This window comes from Plectropomus leopardus, chromosome 18 (genome assembly GCF_026936395.1).
Source record: "Plectropomus leopardus strain MGB_pleo_1.0 chromosome 18, ASM2693639v1, whole genome shotgun sequence".
NCBI classification, from domain to species: Eukaryota; Metazoa; Chordata; class Actinopteri; order Perciformes; family Serranidae; genus Plectropomus; species Plectropomus leopardus.
The window spans coordinates 15334489-15353445 of NC_142193.1; the positions used below are offsets into that span (position 1 = coordinate 15334489).

Genomic DNA, 18957 nt, shown 5'->3' on the forward strand with positions numbered 1-18957 from the left:
TAAATATTATGTTTTATTTTCTCTTTCACTGCCCCCTATGCATTTGTTTAAATTTATTGTTTACTAGCCGGTAAAGTGCAAAAAGGTGATGTTTTCAAATATTGTTATGTTTTATTCGACCAACAGTTTAGAAGTCCAAAGCGGTTCAGTTTATTGTCATATATGACAAAGAAAAGCATTTAATTCACACATTTAAGAGGTGTGAAACCTGCAAATGTTTCGCTTTTTTTTCTTAAAAAGTTACCATAACTATTATCTGATTTTCAAAAAAAGTTGCCAATTAATTTTCTGTCGATGGAATAACCATTGCAGCTCTACCTTTAATACACAGACTTTAACTATAGAAACCAGGAGTTTCAGGGGCAAGAGAACATAAAAACAATTGAGTTGCACAACTAGATCTTCTTATGTATTCATGCAATCACCACACATAGACCTTAGAGACACTTCCTGGAGATTATAATGCCAAAAAATGCCTATCAATCCCCAAACATCCTCACTACTGATATTCTAAAACTCAACATATATCTTTGGGGATATGAGGGCTCTATGAAATCATGTAGTGTATCTTTACTGTGTCGACAGGGCACACAGGGTCATGTGTAAACGAACAGCTGGCACTGTGCCACAACATGATCAACTTCACATACCATTTGGCAGCAGTAGCAGTTTCATAGGAAATCATTCATCAGTGCCATTGCTATTAATAACCTCAAGACGATATGTGATGATCACCTTCTGATACCACAATCTTAGAATGACAAATTTTGTGATATCAAGCTACAGCCTACTTCGATATGAAGGCATGAAAGCAGCACACAAGTATATCTGCTGGTTATGTGGGGACATGCAAGATTACTGTGGCACAGAAAAACTGGTTTGAGGCAGTAAATAACTGCCTGGAGACAAATCATGCATTTTCTATGCAAATTAAAAAAGAACATAATTCACAATGAGTAGCAACTCACAAAAAATCTTACAGATTATTAAACCGGTTCATTTGGCTTTCATCTCTTGATTGCCTAAATGAAACTGTCTGGTTTGCAAATACTCTCTCATTCCATCTACACTGTGTTCAGCCTCAGAGTTGATAGTTATGTTGATGCTGGTAACCTGTGTAGCCCTACTTTTTGTTCCAAACAGAAAATTGATAAGGAATGAATGAGAGAATCGATAAAGAATTTGACTAATAAGCAGAACTGATTATTGCATTGGTATCAATAAAATCTTAAAAATCCTCATCCCTAAATTTGACTGATTAAAATGTGCTTTTAGTTTGATTTTGTAGCAAGATTCTATGGCAAAGTAAAGACGAGGAAGATTACCTGGCAATCTGAGGGACAAAAGGCTCGAGCTCTTTGGGTTCATAAGCCCTGGCGAAAGACCAGCACACGTAGCAGGCCGCATCACGCACATTGGAGCCAACACTGCATGCTCCCCTTTTTTCCTCGTAGGTCAGGGATTTCACAATGAGTGGCACAACTGCAAGCAGACAACAGAAATGGATAAGAGGTTTTATCATAAAATTAAAAAAAACCATTAAGCTCAAACAATTAAAGCAATGTATGTTGCATATACTATATACAATGTTTGTGGTAAGGAGAGTTCAAATGTTAATACTTCAGCTTCACAACTGATACCAAAGAACCAGAAACCAGTAAGAACTAGCTGAATTACAGGTTAAGTATGCTTTATTTGCAGTAATGAACAGAGATGATCATTTTAATTTTCCATACACTAAGCATTTCAGATGTATTGATGTTAATATTTGACATTTGAAGCAACCATGTGGCAGCACATAAAAAAATGAAGAAAGGAAAGTGCTGCAATTTGTGGTGGTCTTCCTGATTTTTTATAGAATTTATGAAAAACAGGTTGAGTTTAAAGTGACATCCATTAGAAAAATATGTCTTTTATGTGTGAAGTGCGATGGAATGGCTGATTATCAATTTCCAGTGTAAAATTTCAAAATGAGTCCGGTGTGGTCATTTCTACAAAAGATGAGAGATGGAGCAGTTAAGCAGGAAGAAGAAATGAGAGCCCCCACCCCACCCCATCATGTAAATCATCGCTTGAGGCTTGACTAATACCAGGTACATCAATGTTGCCTGAGGGCCCTGCTGTTTGGGCCTAAGCTCCACCCACTAGTGAGACAACATCTCAGAGAAAGGAACTCACCACACAACTAACATTACCAAATACAGCACACACATGCTGCATCACACACATTCACAAACACGCTTGGAACTTTTCGCACATAGTGGAGCGATTGTCCTGACTGATGCTGGCTGTGGATGGTGGAGCGGCTCTCTGCAGGCTGAATATTTAGGAGAGGACACTGTTGCTACAACCAGAGCAGGTATATTTTTTTGTTATTGCCCTTTTCTTAACAAGGAAGCGCAGTATAAAGTTGCATTTACTTTTTTACAGCACTCAGTCAAAGCCTTTCTGTGTTATCGTAAAAAGACTGTCTTTGTAAAGGTGTTGTTGCTAGGTTGTATTGTGTATTGTTTAGGGTAGGTATTTGCTCTGTATGCACCTGTTACCTATGGATTTAAATTAGTCCCTACTTGCACTGTAATGATTGCTGCACAGCTAATGCAAAAAGTATCCAACTTCTGCAGAGGAAAGTTCAAGACAACTAGTTCAATAATGTTGCTTTTTTTTATCTTGCAAAAACAATTCCATAACATATACAGGCTTATTTGACAATTTAAAAAAAACATGCCACCTGAGTTTATGGAAATCTTCTCATTTTATTATTATTAAGGAAAAAACAAAAAACAACAGGTAGTGACTGGATTATTTTCACAGAGAGACACACTGTTAAAAAGTGGTTTTCGAATGAATTTCAGTTCCTAAGAAAGGAGTGGCTTTGCGTGCTAAAACAGTTGGACAAAAACTTGAGTGACAACTTCTTGCGACAGCGCATGACAAGCAGGTTCCTCGACACGGCACCCAGCAACACTTAACTCACAGCTTTAGGTGATGTTTCATTCTAAAGGCAAATCTGAAGTGTTTGAGATGCCACCAAACATCACAGTTTTACCAGAATGGTTGGTTTTAATTATTGCTCATGCTAGCTGGTACATTCCATATATTTCTCATACTCATGTATCCCAGAGCTGGTGAGCTCATCAAATACAGATTGGGAGCTGAGCGCATCCCGCAGGTGTAGTCATGGGAAGCAGGTGGCTTGTGGTTCCCACGCCAACAGCGCAGTTTAGTAAGGTTGAGATAGAAAGCAAGTCTCTGCATGCCCTCCAGGTCTGTGTTAGTAAGCGCCTTGTCTACCCAACACCTGCCTACTTAGTGCTGTAGCAGTGCTCTAACTTTATGGGAGAGATGAGTGGAGTGATTTCGGAACAGATAGACGGGTGAACAGGCAGCTAGAGGCGTTTGTAGGCTGCTGCCAATCAACCAAAACCAAACAGACACGAGTGCACCTATGCAAACATGTGGGTACACTTTCCCACACAGTAGACCTTTTTTTCTTATTTACCTTTGTCTGTTTCGTGTTCAACCCAGTGTGAATTAACAGTTGCAGAAATACATTAGCCTGAGGGTGCAGTGTTTTGTACAGCTAGAGATTTTTCTGTGCAAGCAGCTAAAGAAACCTTCCAATGAGAGCCACTCTCCACCTGAACCAGTCAAGCAACTCTCTTAGCGTCATTACAGTCAGCTTGGTGGGAATCCGGTACAATGATTCATGAGTTTCTCTTATATGCTTTGGTGCCACACTCCTAAAATCTTCAGAGACATGAGAACTTCAACTAATTCCTCAGCTGCAATGTGCTGTATTTTTTTTTCAGACAACATCCATTAGAATCAAGATGGAAATGGCTCAGGAACGCAAGCCAAAAAGGCCCCACTACATTCCCCGCCCGCCAGGCAAGCCTTACAAGTACCAGTGTTTCCAGTGTCCTTTCACCTGCAATGAAAAGTCCCATCTCTTCAACCACATGAAATACAACTTGTGTAAAAACTCAATTTCCCTGATGTCACAGAAGAATGGGCAAACTGCCAGACAGGTTAAGGCTGCAGTAAAGGGAGTCTCCGTCAGATCTAAGGACTGTCCAAGCCCCAAGCCAGCAGTTCAGAACAACAGTCTCGAGAAACAGGGAACTGAGGAGAACACAGCTGAGAGCAGAGATGACACTGAAGAAATAGACGTTGGCTGTGACAGTCCGGCCTTTGAGGACAACCAGAGTGTGACAAAATTAAATACAGTAACAGAGAAAGAGAACAGGGAGAGCACCGAGGCCAAGTCTCTGCCGCGCCCATCTGCCTTCTACCCCGTCACACCCAAAATTGACGGAGCAGAAGCCTTCGAGTCACCTGTGCAGCATTCAGAGGATTCGCAAGCTCCTGTTCCAACATTCAGTCACCCAGGCTTCCCATGGGGCACAATTTCATCATCCATTCCCTTGAAACCATTCCCCCCTCCCATGGTTCCTGAATACTCTCCATATCTCCTGCCTGACCGGCCTCTCTACCCACCGTACTACCTGCCAGCAAACAATGCAAATGAGCCAAATTCTCATTCTTTCCGGCCAGAGTTTATGGATCCCCAGAGGCCTGTAGTGGCACAACCCATTGCCCCACCCCACACTTCCCTCTTTCCCCCATACCCATACAGATACTGCCACCCTCTTCATGCGGGCCCCCCTCTACATTACACTCTGTACAGACCCCATGAGCTCCCCATGGCAATTACAGGATCAAGATATCGTCCTTTGGATGTATATGGCCCGACCCTTTGGCCCAAGGATTATGACTTGTACATGCATCCACGTCCCAGTCACAACAGCCTGGACACATCTACACATGAGGAGAGCAAGGACGGGCAAAGTGGAGACAAAGAAACCAGGCTGAGCCCAAAAGAGGGCTGTTCTGCCTTGGGCTCCCCTGACAGACCCAGCCATGCACACATCACTCAGAGAGACACAGAGGCCCCACACTACACCAACAAGGGTGACTCAGAAACAACCACCCAATTAGGAAGCACAGCTACAGCCATGCAGTCCACCATAACTGACTCAAGACTTGAGGAGTCTGCAGAAAGCCTGCTGCAGTTAAGAAATTTGCATGTGGATGGAGGGTAAGTCAAAATTCTTCCATCTATCTTTCTTGGCTTGAGTTGTAGTATATTGTATTTGCAATTACTGGTAACTTATTTCCTTTAACACTTTATTCTGGCCTATCTTTTTCAGATCAGCTGAGAGCAGCAGATATTCCTCTATGTCTGTGTCTGAGCCCTGTCCTCAGCCTACACCAGAAAATTTTGATGAGGACAACAGAGAAGATCTGGCCCCACTCAACCTCTCAACAAGGAGCCAGGACAAAGAAAAAAGTCCACCTGACTTCAGACTGCAGTGCTCAGACGCAGAGAAATCAAAGGGGGAAGAGTTGCCTCTGAACCTCAGCCTGCGAGCACCTTATAACAGCCCTGTGCACAGCTCTGCCCCGAGCACTTCAGGGGATCTCCAGCAGAATCTAGACACTGACCTGGAAGAAGAACCATTTGACCAAAGGCAGACTGCAGCACTGGCACTCTGTCAGCTTGCCACTGCAAACTCCGCTGGCTCTTCATATGACTTCAGCACTTCAGATAGACCCATGGAGGACTTCACAGACAATACAACTTCTACTAAGAAGACCAAACACCCAGCCAAGGCTAAGAGAACTGGCATGAAGAGAGCAAACAGTGGCCAGGCTGAAAACAAGTGCCATAAACCAAATAAGAAAGCAAAAACTACAGGGCGGGCTCTGAGGAGGAGGGCTCGTTGCTGCTAAACTCTGACTGTAATATTTGTGAAGAAGGTATCTATAGCCTTCACAACTACAAGCCTCAACTTGAAAAGATCAACTTATTGAACATAATTAAACTGTTTATAGCACTGCCACAAGGTCAACTGTAAAAAGAACTGATGAATGTCTGTATTATGTCTTGTTCTCACACTTGATTGGAAAAGGTGGAAAGCTATTTTTATAGGGGATGTTTATATTTAAATTTGGACCATTTTTTGCAATGTAGAGAATTGACAATATTGTATATGTAAATATATTGAATAAAGAAATTACAAAAACTGACTTGCTTACAATAGTATGTTAAGATAACTATTTCAATGTGAATTTGTGGTCACATACCATCTGTCAACCTGGAAGGAAGCAGCAGTCCTCGCCTACCGAGTTCTGCCAGTGCCAGGCAGCCTCCATGCCAAGCATTGTCTGTTTCCTGGAAGCTTGAAAATAAAATAACAGAACACGGGTCAAAACATAGAACATGTTAGTGCAATATGGAGCTGCTTGAAAAACTGCCACTTTGTGACAGGTATTTTGAAAACAATAAAAATAGATGATAAATGGCATAGCATGACTGATGGAGAGAGCCAATATCCCCCCAAGCAGGAACAAACCTGAAGCAGTCCAGCACTGATCCAACCACCTCATCTGCCAGCTCCTTGGGAAGCCTCCCAGTCACCCGCCCAATGCTGAGGGGTTAAACAAAACAGATAGCTATTGTGACACATAAACTGTTTCAAAGGAACTGTCTTTAATATAGAGAATACCAGAGACAAGTAGCAACAAGGACAACTTGTCATCAGCAGTTCAAGTTAGGTGACATCTGAACCGATTGTTACCCCTTTGCTGCAGACCAGCGCACAATTGTTTCCTTATCCTTCAATCCCACCAGCAGATGCTCTGTAAAACAACACGCAAGTTAGGTTTCCTGAGCAGAGGTATTGCAACAACTAAAATATTTAAACAGAACGGAGGCTGAAACTGACCAATAACAGTCTCCACCTCCTCAGGAATGTCATAGTCCTCCTCCAGTTCTTGTGTCTCCACTTCAGGAGTCACGGCTGCAGTATCTGTAGTCGACTGGGACATGGAAAGGTTTGCTGCTAGGGAGCGGCTGCCTCTCTGGTACCTGAAAAACATTAATATACTTTTTTTTCATCACTTCTGTGCTTCTGTCTGATCGAGCCACCTCTCAAAAATGATACAAAATGTGTTGTCATGCATGACATTACTCATTATGAAAAACGTATCATTATCTCAATTCAAATAACGATATTATTGAATATGTATAGAAAGATTTACATAATCATAATTAAGTTATCAGTCATACTCATCTTTAACTTTGTGTGTTTTGGCTCTTATTTTTGGTAAATTAATTAGCACATTCAAAACATGATTGGAGGAAGGCAGAGAGGGAGACAAAGCGAGAACAAAAGAAATGCTAAGTATTTGTGAGGTTCTGGATTATGTACATATTATCATATCTGAACTATTAACAAGACAATAATATTATATTTTAAGTATTACAGTTAATTCCAGTATATCACGACAATCCTGGTTTCAATATTATTTACACTGATGTGACCCACATTTTTGATCGAACAGACTGTAAACGCACACTGCATTTTTATATATACAATAAAGATTCAAATGAAGGTCGTGTTAGCTGTCTTTGGACTTCCAACACTCCCAACATTAGATATACGGCAATAACCACCCTGAACAAATTGAATAGACACTCCGCTACATATTTTTATCTGCTGCTGCTTTCTAATGTCTGTACTTTATGAGTTTGAATGTGTCTTAAGTGTGTTTAATAATGTGATGTATTTTTTTTGTTGCAGCCTTGTCAAAAGGTAATTTCTGTCGCTGACTGGGACAGACAATAAAGTTTATAAAGTTCAGTTTATTATAATTAGTTGGTATTACGTCTGACCTCCAAGTGGCCAAACGGGGCTTCAGGAAGGTGAGTCCAAGCCTCTGGATGAGTTTGACACTGAGTTTACTCAGCATGGCTTGGTTGCTCTCTGAAAGACGTTTCTGCTCCAGACACTTCAGAACTGTAGGAGCTAGTAAAAAATAAGGACATCAGTATCATCTGTTATTATACTGTTAAAGCAAATACATTGATAAATACATACAGAATGAACATATTTTTGGAGGTATCTGGCTAGAGGCTAAGGAAAATACATGTGCCTTTTGGTCAGAAAAAAAATGTCACTATGTTGACAATTCAAAGATGTGAGTATTTACAGAGTGTGTTTGCATGTCACAGGAACGCCAAGAAGTATTCCCTAGCAGCCATTGACGGGATACACATGTCAGCTACGACTGGACTGTCTGTGCATTTGATAGCATGTCAGAGAAGATGATATTCATGTACAAGAAGGGCTCTGTCATTATACTTTTAAATAAAATATTGCTTCATGTTTACATTTAAATCTCTCCCTTCGGCATAAGACATTTAAATAATGATTTGTTAACACAAATAATTCTGTTACCACAGGCAAAAGCAACTGAACAAATACTACAAATGTGACAATGATATACTTCAGTAAGTACAGTTCTGGAAATTCTATTTTTGCTTTGGCCTCCACATCGATATTTAAGAGCAAACTCTTGATTCATTACTTTACTATGAACATAACAGGGCAACCGGAACTTACCATACTGCAGGAGATCATCTCTTTTCCCATGTTTGAAAAGTTTTGCCTAGGACACAAATAAGATGACCAAATCAATCCAAGATACTGCAGAGGACACATTTTGATAGCAGGGTTAGTGTAAAAAGGGGGTTGAGCACTTGACTTCAAATGTAAAAAGAAAAACAAACAAAAAAACTTCAATAGTTCTGAGGTGGGGGGACTTATGAAAAAACTGAATGCTGAACAAGATGTCATATTTAGTAGCATCACGAGTGGATATAAAATAACACACAAAAAGATACACGGCATGCTAAAAATAGGTGCTTATCACCCAGTCAAACCAATATAAACCTATGTTATACAACCATAGAATTGAAGAAAATGCCTTAACCAATTATTTTTTTACAAATACGTCAGCACATGATGTGTTTAGGTGTGCTCTTCAGTGTTGTAGATTCTGTTCTAACCTAAGAATAAATCTTAAATAAGAAAATATTGATGAATGTCAGAGTATTGGTGAAAGTTGCAAAAGTGGGTTTTTAAAAATAATATTCTTAAGAACAGTTGGTAAATGAGCATTTTACCCTCAATCTAAAAACAAAAAGATGCAAGTTAGGCTCATGTAGGCTTGTTGACAGAACACAGAGCCAGTTTTGAACGCCCTAAGCACCACATAGGCTGGAACCAGGTTCATTTCACAGACATTAAGTACAAAGAGACACTTTCTAAACATGTTATGCAAGTTTATGTGCCAATGATATGAATGTAATGTACTTGCTTGAGGGCTGTATTTAATAACCTTAGCTGACAGGAAGTGATTTCAAAATACCCTCCATCATTTAGATTTCCAGTGAAAACAGGTGTAATGTGAGACGCATTGGGGTGGAAAAGTGGATTTCATTGGAACTGAGAACCATCAGTGCTGTTCTCATTTGATGAAGAACCGTTTAGCTTAGAGCAGTGGATTAAACTGACATTAGTCACTTGAAACAGCAGATCCCACACACGCAGCAGGTGCATTACACACCTGCTAAAACCACATTAGGCGTTGTGTGAGACATACCAGTCATGTCAGCTCTTGTAAACTACCCTCTGCAGGTTTTAATACAGCGATGCACACAGATTACACTGGTTTCAAGCATATGCAGACAGGTGCCGTGCAGGTCTAAGTGGGATCTGTGAGTGTGTATGTTTACCAGAGACTGAAGGGCACCATCCAGCACCATAATGTCTCTCACTGACTGGTCACTGGTCTGGGATATAGTGGTCAGACTCCAGTCCAAAAAGTCTCCGAGGCACTTCTGTTTCACATCAGGGCGTGTCATGAACCTGTACGGTCATGTACAAAAAGACAAGAAAGCAATAAAAATTTCCATGGGGATAAACAGACAGACAGTAAAGACAGTCAAAGAACAACCGTGCCCTCTATTGGCTGGAAAACAAAGTGCAGTTATTGACTTGATCAAAATTGTAATTTGTGTTTACGGGCAGTGTATTGAAACCTTTTAACGCCACCCCTGAAAAAAGGTGGAAGAAAAACCTTTTGATTACACCACAGGATATTGGACATTATATGAACTTCTTAACATAAAAGCAAATAAAATGCGCATCACTATCATCAAGCCAATGTACAGTTAAAATGTCTTTATCAATTTAGGTCATATAAAAGTTAAAGTAAAAAAGAAGAACACTACAGTCTAAGAACAGTCTATGACTGGAAAAAGGAGTCAACTAGAGTGGAAAGTCGTAATACCTTAAATGATCAACTACGAGACAGGAGTCTAAATTACAACAGCAAATAATACAGTACATGTACCACAAGTAGGCTATGTGAAACAAAGTTAATGTTTCCTGTATAAATTATAAATATAAAAATAAATGTAATAATTTAAATGACCTCAAACACACCAACAACAATAAATGTATGGCTGCAAAATGTATTGAAATAGTAGCGAAATTACATTATGGCCAAGTGCTAGATCCAAATCACAGGGGCTGCAGTTTTTAGATAAAAGAAAAAACTGTCAAAGCATACCATTATAAACGAAGCACTGTGGTGCTACAGAGATTCTCTGACCTACAAAAAATATTTTGGGAAAAAGGGGAACATGCCTGTTTGTTACAGACCCTGAAAAAATTACATCATCCTTTTTTTCAGTGAAAATGAAAAGCAAAAATTACATTCTCACTAATTTTTATATTATATTCATATATATATATATATATATATATATATATATATATAAAATATTTATATTTTATTATGCATAGTGTTGAGTTTAAATTGTTAAACTGTGATATGTTTGGAGACAACCACAAATTAAAGTAAAATGTACTTACGTGCATGGCGTTTGTGTACTTACTTTGATACCAGTACAGATGCAGCATCCCTGGGACTATCACTGACTTGCAGATAAGACTGGAAAAAAAGGTAAAAATGTTGATCATACTGTATAATAACATGACTATAGACATTCAGATATTAAGCTTCTGGATTCTCCTCTTAATAGGTTCTCTTAAGTTGCCTCAGTTTTCATGGAGAGACATATTGATGTTTCTTTCGTGGCTGCAATTATGGATATATCACAGACTCTGAAACAGCAGCTAGAGTACTCTGTTGTAAGTCACTCTGTGGCATTACTGTCAGAGAATTAATGCTGTCAAACAGTTACACATTTTTTTTTGAGGGTCTAAAAATCCTGATAACAGAGATAATCCATTATGGGGAGTGAGACCTGGACACACAGATCAACCTCTATTACATAAAGCAGAAAAAAAAGTTGATATATCATATATATAACTTGCCTTTGCAATAGCTAGAATACGGTCCATGATGGGCTCTTTTGCCTTGCCACAGTCTGACTCTAGCTGACCGTCCAGACGATAAAGATCGAAGGGTATGAGGCAGGTCATGGACAGCCACAGCAACAACATGTAGCGAGTTTCCCAAGTCTAGAATAAGTAGAAGAAAGATCATGAATACAAGTGCAGATAGTGTAAGTGTGAAGGTCTCGAATATCTTTTTCCCTTTAAGAAATAATGCTAGTCTCACCTCAGAGTCTTTGGGATCCTGCCTGGACAGCAGGTCAAGGACTGGCTGGACATCTGCCACCTCATGTGGAAAAAGCTGCATGAAGATTTTATAGCCTCTGACCTGCCAAGGAAAAAATAATTAAATACAAACACCCTGGGGACTGTCTCAGAAACGAGGACTTCTAACTTAGCAGGATAATTTTGCTGTGTCAGTACAATAAGTGTTCCAGGTTTTACTTGATGTAGTGCAGTCTAGTGAGTTTTCACTGACATATCAGCTAATGTGAACTGGAGTGCTGTTTGTGACTGACCTTACAGATGACATAGAGAAACTTGAAGCTCAAATGAACCAGTGAAGGAGGAGACTTCTCACTCCTCACAAACTCAAGTATCATGTTCAGCATCCATTCTGAAACAAAATGAGAAAAATTGTAATCACATCCACCATCATGCAGAATATACATATAGTAACACATTCATTTTTTATACTTATTATATTGTACCTAAATGAGGATCCAGTAGATGAGGCTGCTCTTGATATCTGTTCATTATCACTGCAGGAGGAAATGGGAAGTGTGATGAATTGATTATTTTACAATTATGTTACAGGAAAAACATGTAATTAGAATTATCAAATAAAAACATAAATTACATATTTTTTACAAGTGATGTTCTTGTTTGTTTGTTTGCTTTTTTTATATACTTTTTTTCCTTTTCTTCAGGGGATTTTATTGTAATATCTTTACTTTTTTGTTGCTTTTTTTTTGGCCATGTCTTGTTCAGTTGCTTGCTGCCGCCTTCTCCTGTTTTTGGAAGAAATCAAACCAATTTGCTTAGTTTTCAAATGGTTAAAATATTCATTATTATCTCACCCAGGAATCTCTGTGTGGCGGACTCGCTTGTCACCAAGTCCCCGTCGATCTGCGGCAGGCTGGAGAGGAGAGCTTTGGTCTCGCTGCTCTCACTGAAGCCCCCCAACACACACGTCTTCACAATGGACTCTGCTCCTTCCCCACCAACACACCCATTATCCGTCTCCGATAAGACCATTCTGCCAGGTTACTACCTGCTATGCGTATCTTTGTTGCAGAGGCTAACGCTAGCGTTGGTTGTTATAAGTTATGGACCAGTTAGCTAATATTAGCATTCATTCTTAGCAATAGGATGTGGATTAAAAATTATCTTACGGAACGATGGAATATATTGAACAGGTACGACACAGACTTAGTAGTTGTATTGGCGTGTAAAAAGACTGTACGCAAACTGAAAATAACTTTTAGAAAACAAAACCGAGACACTGGTCTTTCAGATTTTTCTGTTTTGATGCACCAGTGAGTTGCAGTTGAGCTCGCGCCCCACCCCGCTTCGGTACGGTAAGAGAGAAGGCTCAGAACAGAGCCGCGCTCAGGTCATGTGACAGAGCTGTCTATCAACGCAAGAGCTCCTGTTTCTGAAAATAAGAATAATTTATTAATGGTTACTGTGTTTGTATGGGTTTATTAACACTTTACCAATAATGGAACATTGTACAATCACGTAAGCAGTTTTGAGGCAAAATATTATACTTTTTGCTTCACTTCATGTATTTGTCAGCTATAAGTAGCCATGGTTATTAGTTTTTAATTAAAGGCTTTGCTCCGTTATACCTTTCAAAGTATGGAAAACATCTGAAATTGTTTCACCTCAAACAGCTATAATATTGAAATACTGTTTTACATGTTAATGCATCAATAATGGTCCAGTAAAATAATAATATAATGCTGAGAGGGCCTATTCTGACGAGCAAATCAATTACTCTTTTTTTTTTTTTTTTACATTTTACTTTTTGAGTAGGCCTATGCTGCATTTTGTTGTTAATACTTGTATACTTTCACATGAGTAAACCTTTGAATGCAAGACTTTTACTTGGTATTGAGTATTTCTAGTGTGACATCTTACTATTTTTTTACTTACTAAATTTGAAAACTTACTTCTTCCACCACATAGCATGTGTTACTATGCCACAAAGTACTATTGTGACATCAGTTTAAGTCAAGTTTATATAAAACTGTGATTCTCTACCTGAAAAAAAACATTAAAGAATAAAAAACATTAAACAACTTAACTTACAACTTGTTGTACTACTTACAACTTACTTACATAAGTGCTTTAATACCTACAACATAGTCATGCTCATATAAGCAAAGTAATAACACAACAGAACATAAGACAGCTAGATTTATATGTGTATGTTTATTTTACTAGGTTGCATGTGCACAACAAACTGGGAGAAGAAGCTTCTGTTTATTCTGGTGGCAGAAGGTCAAAGAGTCACTAAGAAGGGTTACGAGGTATTTATGATGCTGGAGGTCTTAAGTGTGATTCACTACTGTTTTCTACCTGATAGATAACAAATACAGCAGGTTAGGACAAACATTTTAGTCTATTGCAGGATTTATTGTTGGCTTAGCAGTGGATATGGAGTATTGCAAGGATTAATTAAAACACAGCAAGTTCTTGTAAGTGCATTTAGTGTTTCAGTCTGCTTGACATCAACATTAAGTCTGGTATTATGTAGAGAAAATATAAAGTATCATATCACTGGGAAAAATCTGATATCCTTTGCGAAGCAGTACACTTTAGTGTGGTGCTGGTCAAATGCAAGCAATGAAAAAATAATTAAAAAAAATAAATTCTTCACAGTATACCAAAGCATACTCAGGTTCAGACCATCTTCAAACCTTTGGTATTTGTTCTTTTAACTGAAAAGCGACATAAACTAAGAACAGCTGCAATGCAAGGTGTCTTAAGTTGGTCCAGAGCTCAGTTTTTTTGGTGTGTGGTACACCCTTCCTTCTTAAAGAGGACTGCATGTTAAAATTTATGTTTGCAAACATATACACAAGTCAGTGCAGAAAATAAAGAATTTAAAAATACTTACAGATTATTCATACAAACATTCTCCTTCAAATATACAATTCAAGATAGGAACTGAAAGATGCAGATTCTGTTATTTTTACATTTTGGAAGCAGGTTGTTATAGGTGTAGCAGGCAGGGCAGCATTACTCTGTTATGCTCAGTGCGTATTGTCTACACACATAACAATGTTATAATGTCACTTTTCGTCTTTCAGTGGTTAGCCACACTATTTTTGGTCAGATAAGCATTTGTCAATATAGACATAACACTTGGTTTGAGCTTAAGACTGTGAAGCGTTCTACAAGTTAGTGTGATTATTTCAGCAGGCTCCTCATAACACTTAATGAAGAGCCCCTGTAGCCACCACCAAAGTGGTTCCAGTGATTGAGATAATTGTAAAGCTGGTAAAGCTGGTTTCTCTGTGCAAAGCCCGGTGCTTTAGGTATCTTTTCATGGTAAGCAGAGTAAAAAGACCTGTTGAAGCCTCCAAACATCCCCGCAATACCCAGCTCAAACTCTGAATGGCCATAGAAAGAGGATGGGTCAAAGATGACAGGGCCGTCTGCACACTCTGCCACGTTGCCTCCCCATAAGTCTCCATGCAGCAGAGCAGGGACAATTTCCACATCTGTGAAAAACTGAGAGATCTTCAGCTGTAAATAACAGACACAATATCGAAGTCAGATTATTGATACATTATTAAAAATGTGTGTAAAGTATGTCTTATGGAGTCAAAGGGAGTGTGCACCTGTAGCCTGGCCCATAGTTCTCTGGCTTCTCTGTCTCCATAGGATTTCTCCACCAAGTTAAGCTGGTGCTGCAGCCTCTGCCTTGAAAAAAATGTCACCCAGTCGTCCTGCCACTCATTGTTCTGGGGAAGGAAGGGAAAAATAAAAGATGAAGTGATATTTCTAAGAGATTCTATAACATCTCAGTGAATTTAAGACCAAATATATGTACTACAAATGTACAACACCTTATAGACAACAATAAAGTATTATAGAGATGCAATATTTTGTTAATACCTGTGGTAGATATCCACAGCATGTCTGTACACCGAAGCCAAATTTTTCAACAACGTCCGATTGTCCAGCTCCTTTTCCTGTGTACAGTCAAATAAATACAGTGAATCTTAATTATTCGGCAATAAACTCTCATTTAAATTTCAAGTTATTATTCAGTGTAGTTATAGCAAAAGAGAGAAAGATGTTTTGGTTTTTCTTTAAAGATTTGCACATGAGATTAGGGTGAACTACCTATTGTCTGCTGCTCTTTATTAACTTTTTCCAACTTTCTCTTGTTGTGAAGATGCATATCTGCCAGCTGCTCTCCAAGGTGCCTTGAGTACCTACACATTGGATATGGAAACAAAGTATTTAGAAAAAAAACATTATTTTCATGTTGCTCTCTACTCAAGTAATACAGTATCAAACAAATTGTTTGAGAGACCTCTTACTTGCTAAGACCTCTCATGTCCAGATGTTCCATCACAAATGCACAGCCTCCTGTGTCAAGTTCAATCACCTTCAAAGGCTTGGGGACTCTCACAGTTTCTGTCTTTAAAATGGCTTCCAAACTGGCCATCTCCCCATCAAACATCAATTTCGCCTGAATAAAACAATATAAAAAGGACTTTAGTCAGTAGGCAGTGCAGTAGCATAGATCTGCACCAGTTTGCATGTGCACAATACATTGTGAGGTTCGTCTACATTTTGCAGTGTGTGCACAAAGTTCAGCGATAATCAACGCCGTCCAGCTTCGAGAAGATTCTGCAGCTAGTGGGCATAAAAACACCAACATAATATGGAATTATGTCATTATGATGATTTAGAATATTTTTTAAAAAAGCATTGCTAAAATACCTCGTTCTTGTGATTTATCTTCACAAACACTTTCCCATGGTCAGTGTCGTAACTCTGGCCCTCGCTGATACATCCACCTCCCGCATGACCAGCTGGCCTCAGCATGGCTGTCCCCAGCTCTTTCTTTAACTTAGCCTCCATGCTTTTTTCCCACAACCAGTTCTTACGGGATTGTGTTGGTACTGATATAAACAACGCAGTGCAACCACACACCAGGTAATGTCATGGGGCGTTTTTGACTGTTTCCGTCATATGGACCAACGGGGACTCTAGATTAGACATGTGACCAATCAGAAGCAAGACGGAAATGACCGATTTCTACCTCGTCCTATCACAGAGACGTTTCACGGTCATGTGAGCGTCGCCATGGTGTCAATGAAGCTACCTTAGCTCCGTGCTAACAGTACCTTTGCTATGCTTCTGATGGAAAAACGACATGAGTAGCAATGAAATCTGTCTGCTTCTCGGAGCGACAGGTGTTGGGAAAACGTTGTTGCTGAAACGTCTACAAAATATCCTTTGTACCCAGCTGAATGTTTTTAACGATAACTTGAAAAAAACCCAGTACTTTTAGTTACAGAAGCTTAATTTAAAAGCGTTGTTAAGCTAGCTAGCAGCTAGTGTAGTAACGTTGGTAGTAGCCGTAAATTAACTACTTAAAATAAAAATATACACTAGCTAGCTATGTATGATATTTGCCCTTTCTCCACTGTTAAAAGTCAATTCCTTAATGTTACTTTGTTATAGTTTGACAACAAATGCAGTTGCAAAACGCTTTTCGTAGACGTGCATACGAGATAACTACGTGACTAAGGCACTGTTCGTTATTTATGAAAGGGGAAGTAGTGATGGGGGAGATAATGTTTTTAGCACTGGGGGAGTGAGTTATGTTTTTTTGATTTGGCTTAGGGACGAAACGTTCAACTTTAAATAGTTTTATTTTTAATTAATTCAAAATACCTCTGAACGCTAACCTTGCAAGTGTTTTAGTGGCATGTTGGTTTTTGTAAACACACCATTTATAATAGCCAAAAACTCTGAAATTTTGTTATTTATGGTGAAGTGGGGTGTCCTGCATTTTCCTCCAGTCTCTCCAGGGAGAGTTGTATTACAATACATGATATATTGAACTACTTTTGGCTTTTATGAAGTCACAGCAGTAACTCCTGTGATTTTTTTCCTTACAAGTTTTGTTTACAGCTCAGTTTGCATGGATTGGATGAACTGGGGGGACCTCCTTCTACTTTGCCTACAGTAAGTAATTTTAAAGGTTGTAGTATTACATCTGCAGGCTCAGTTTTGACGGAGACAGCTCATCCTTATAATGCCTTCAATCTCTGTAAACCTCTGCAGGTAGGCACCAACCTGACAGACCTGACAGTGAAGAAGAAGAAGGTGACATTAAGAGAGCTGGGAGGCTGTATGGGCCCCATATGGCCGAGTTACTTCAAAGACTGCTCGTCTGTCATTGTACGTTTTTTTTTAAAAACATGCTGCATTTATTTGCAATAGTTGGTGTAAGTAAACACACTGTGGGAATTATTTGAATGAATATGTTTCTTTGTGCTGTTATAGTTTGTGGTGGACTCAGCCAACATTGCTCAGATATCCTCCTCATGTATCCAGCTGCTCTCAGTTCTCTCTGCTGAGCCTCTGCACAGCACATCTGTGCTTATTCTCTTCAACAAAAGGTGACGCTCACAAATACACTAATTCCTACATCCGCTTTCCATACCTGCAGGATGTCAGTGTTAGCAGGTTCAATACAATATGTATTCAGTATCATAATCCTCTTATGATGAAAGCTGCTCATGTCATTGTGTGTTTTTATTTTTTTGTATTTTTCCATCCTTTTCCAGGGACATCCCCTGCACTATGAGTCTGATAGAGATGAAGTCACTGTTCAGAATGGATGATATCATTGCATCTGCTACTCAGTCAATCACAACACTGGAAATTAGTGCTCGCTCTGGACAGGGACTTCAGGAGGTGCTAAGCTGGCTGGAGTCTATTGTAGTCAAGTGAACTATCATACGTTTGTTCCTTTTCAAATTATGCTACTGTCACAGGACTTTGAATGATGACTTCAAGCTTTTCGGCAAGAGATGTCAGTTTCCTCAGTGCCCAAAGACTCCTAATACACAATTTTACAGATGTGTGTAACATAAGACCCATTGAGAAATGTTTGCTGTATCTTTGGTACCATATAATATGGCATCAGACTGTTTGTAAGGGTGAACTGGGAAGAAGGTATGGTAGTGATATCATGGCAGGATGGAATGATTGTAGGGTTGACCATTTTTACATTTGTTAAATTAACACTACTGTAGGTCTTACTTTCAGTTAATCATTTAAACTGGTCATTTTTACTATTTAAATTACACACAGTCGACTGCCAGGATTCGTGATGATCCTCATGCTACTTTTAGTAAGGACTAGTTTTATTTTGGAATAAAATATGCTCCCGCAATTTAGTTTTAATGACCAGGTGAGTGTGAGAAATACGTCAGAAGAGCCTGGCTCGTCAGAGAAATTACTGAAAATGATGCAGCATAGTGGTAATGAGTCACTACCAGCAGGGGGCATAAAGAGCACAACAAATGGTGTGACTAATTCTGGGTGTGTGCATGAGTTGTGATGATTTCATATTAAAGGCATTGATATTACAGGGAATGAGAACATACAAAACAATAAAAGCAACTGAAGAATGAAG

The 18957-nt window shown here is 39.1% G+C and overlaps 4 protein-coding genes across 6 annotated transcripts in view; 2 read left to right on the plus strand and 2 right to left on the minus strand.

Moving 5' to 3' along the window:
* tbcd (tubulin folding cofactor D) overlaps positions 1 to 12860 on the minus strand; it is a 29702-nt gene extending 16842 nt beyond the window's left edge. For 2 of the 3 annotated variants that reach the window (XM_042505090.2, XM_042505089.2), the window contains exons 1-14: positions 12356 to 12859; positions 11987 to 12037; positions 11795 to 11892; positions 11503 to 11604; positions 11256 to 11402; positions 10814 to 10869; positions 9647 to 9779; positions 8472 to 8517; positions 7742 to 7874; positions 6792 to 6934; positions 6645 to 6705; positions 6420 to 6494; positions 6151 to 6245; positions 1326 to 1482 (exon numbers count right to left, since the gene is read on the minus strand). In XM_042505090.2, the coding sequence (XP_042361024.2) occupies positions 1326 to 1482; positions 6151 to 6245; positions 6420 to 6494; positions 6645 to 6705; positions 6792 to 6934; positions 7742 to 7874; positions 8472 to 8517; positions 9647 to 9779; positions 10814 to 10869; positions 11256 to 11402; positions 11503 to 11604; positions 11795 to 11892; positions 11987 to 12037; positions 12356 to 12533 (1475 nt within the window). In that variant the 5' untranslated portion in view covers positions 12534 to 12859. Of the gene's footprint in view, positions 1 to 1325; positions 1483 to 6150; positions 6246 to 6419; positions 6495 to 6644; positions 6706 to 6791; positions 6935 to 7741; positions 7875 to 8471; positions 8518 to 9646; positions 9780 to 10813; positions 10870 to 11255; positions 11403 to 11502; positions 11605 to 11794; positions 11893 to 11986; positions 12038 to 12355 lie in introns of all 3 variants that reach the window. The other variant, XM_088091249.1, reaches the window with a different exon arrangement.
* znf750 (zinc finger protein 750) lies at positions 2200 to 6093 on the plus strand. The gene is made up of 3 exons (XM_042505092.2): positions 2200 to 2359; positions 3813 to 5101; positions 5214 to 6093. Exons 2-3 carry the CDS (start codon positions 3834 to 3836, stop codon positions 5794 to 5796), a joined length of 1851 nt encoding a protein of 616 aa, XP_042361026.2. The 5' UTR covers positions 2200 to 2359; positions 3813 to 3833; the 3' UTR covers positions 5797 to 6093.
* Positions 12861 to 13696: 836 nt separating the features above from the next.
* fn3krp (fructosamine 3 kinase related protein) lies at positions 13697 to 16478 on the minus strand. The gene is made up of 6 exons (XM_042504422.2): positions 16245 to 16478; positions 15839 to 15990; positions 15639 to 15730; positions 15408 to 15484; positions 15131 to 15253; positions 13697 to 15035 (listed from the first exon to the last, which is right to left on the minus strand). Exons 1-6 carry the CDS (start codon positions 16383 to 16385, stop codon positions 14697 to 14699), a joined length of 924 nt encoding a protein of 307 aa, XP_042360356.2. The 5' UTR covers positions 16386 to 16478; the 3' UTR covers positions 13697 to 14696.
* Positions 16479 to 16615: 137 nt separating this feature from the next.
* On the plus strand, positions 16616 to 18956 carry arl16 (ARF like GTPase 16). The gene is made up of 5 exons (XM_042504423.2): positions 16616 to 16756; positions 17443 to 17498; positions 17598 to 17714; positions 17820 to 17935; positions 18104 to 18956. The coding sequence occupies exons 1-5, from the start codon at positions 16681 to 16683 to the stop codon at positions 18267 to 18269; spliced, it is 531 nt and encodes a 176-aa protein (XP_042360357.1). The 5' UTR covers positions 16616 to 16680; the 3' UTR covers positions 18270 to 18956.
* The last annotated feature ends 1 nt before the right edge of the window (position 18957 follows it).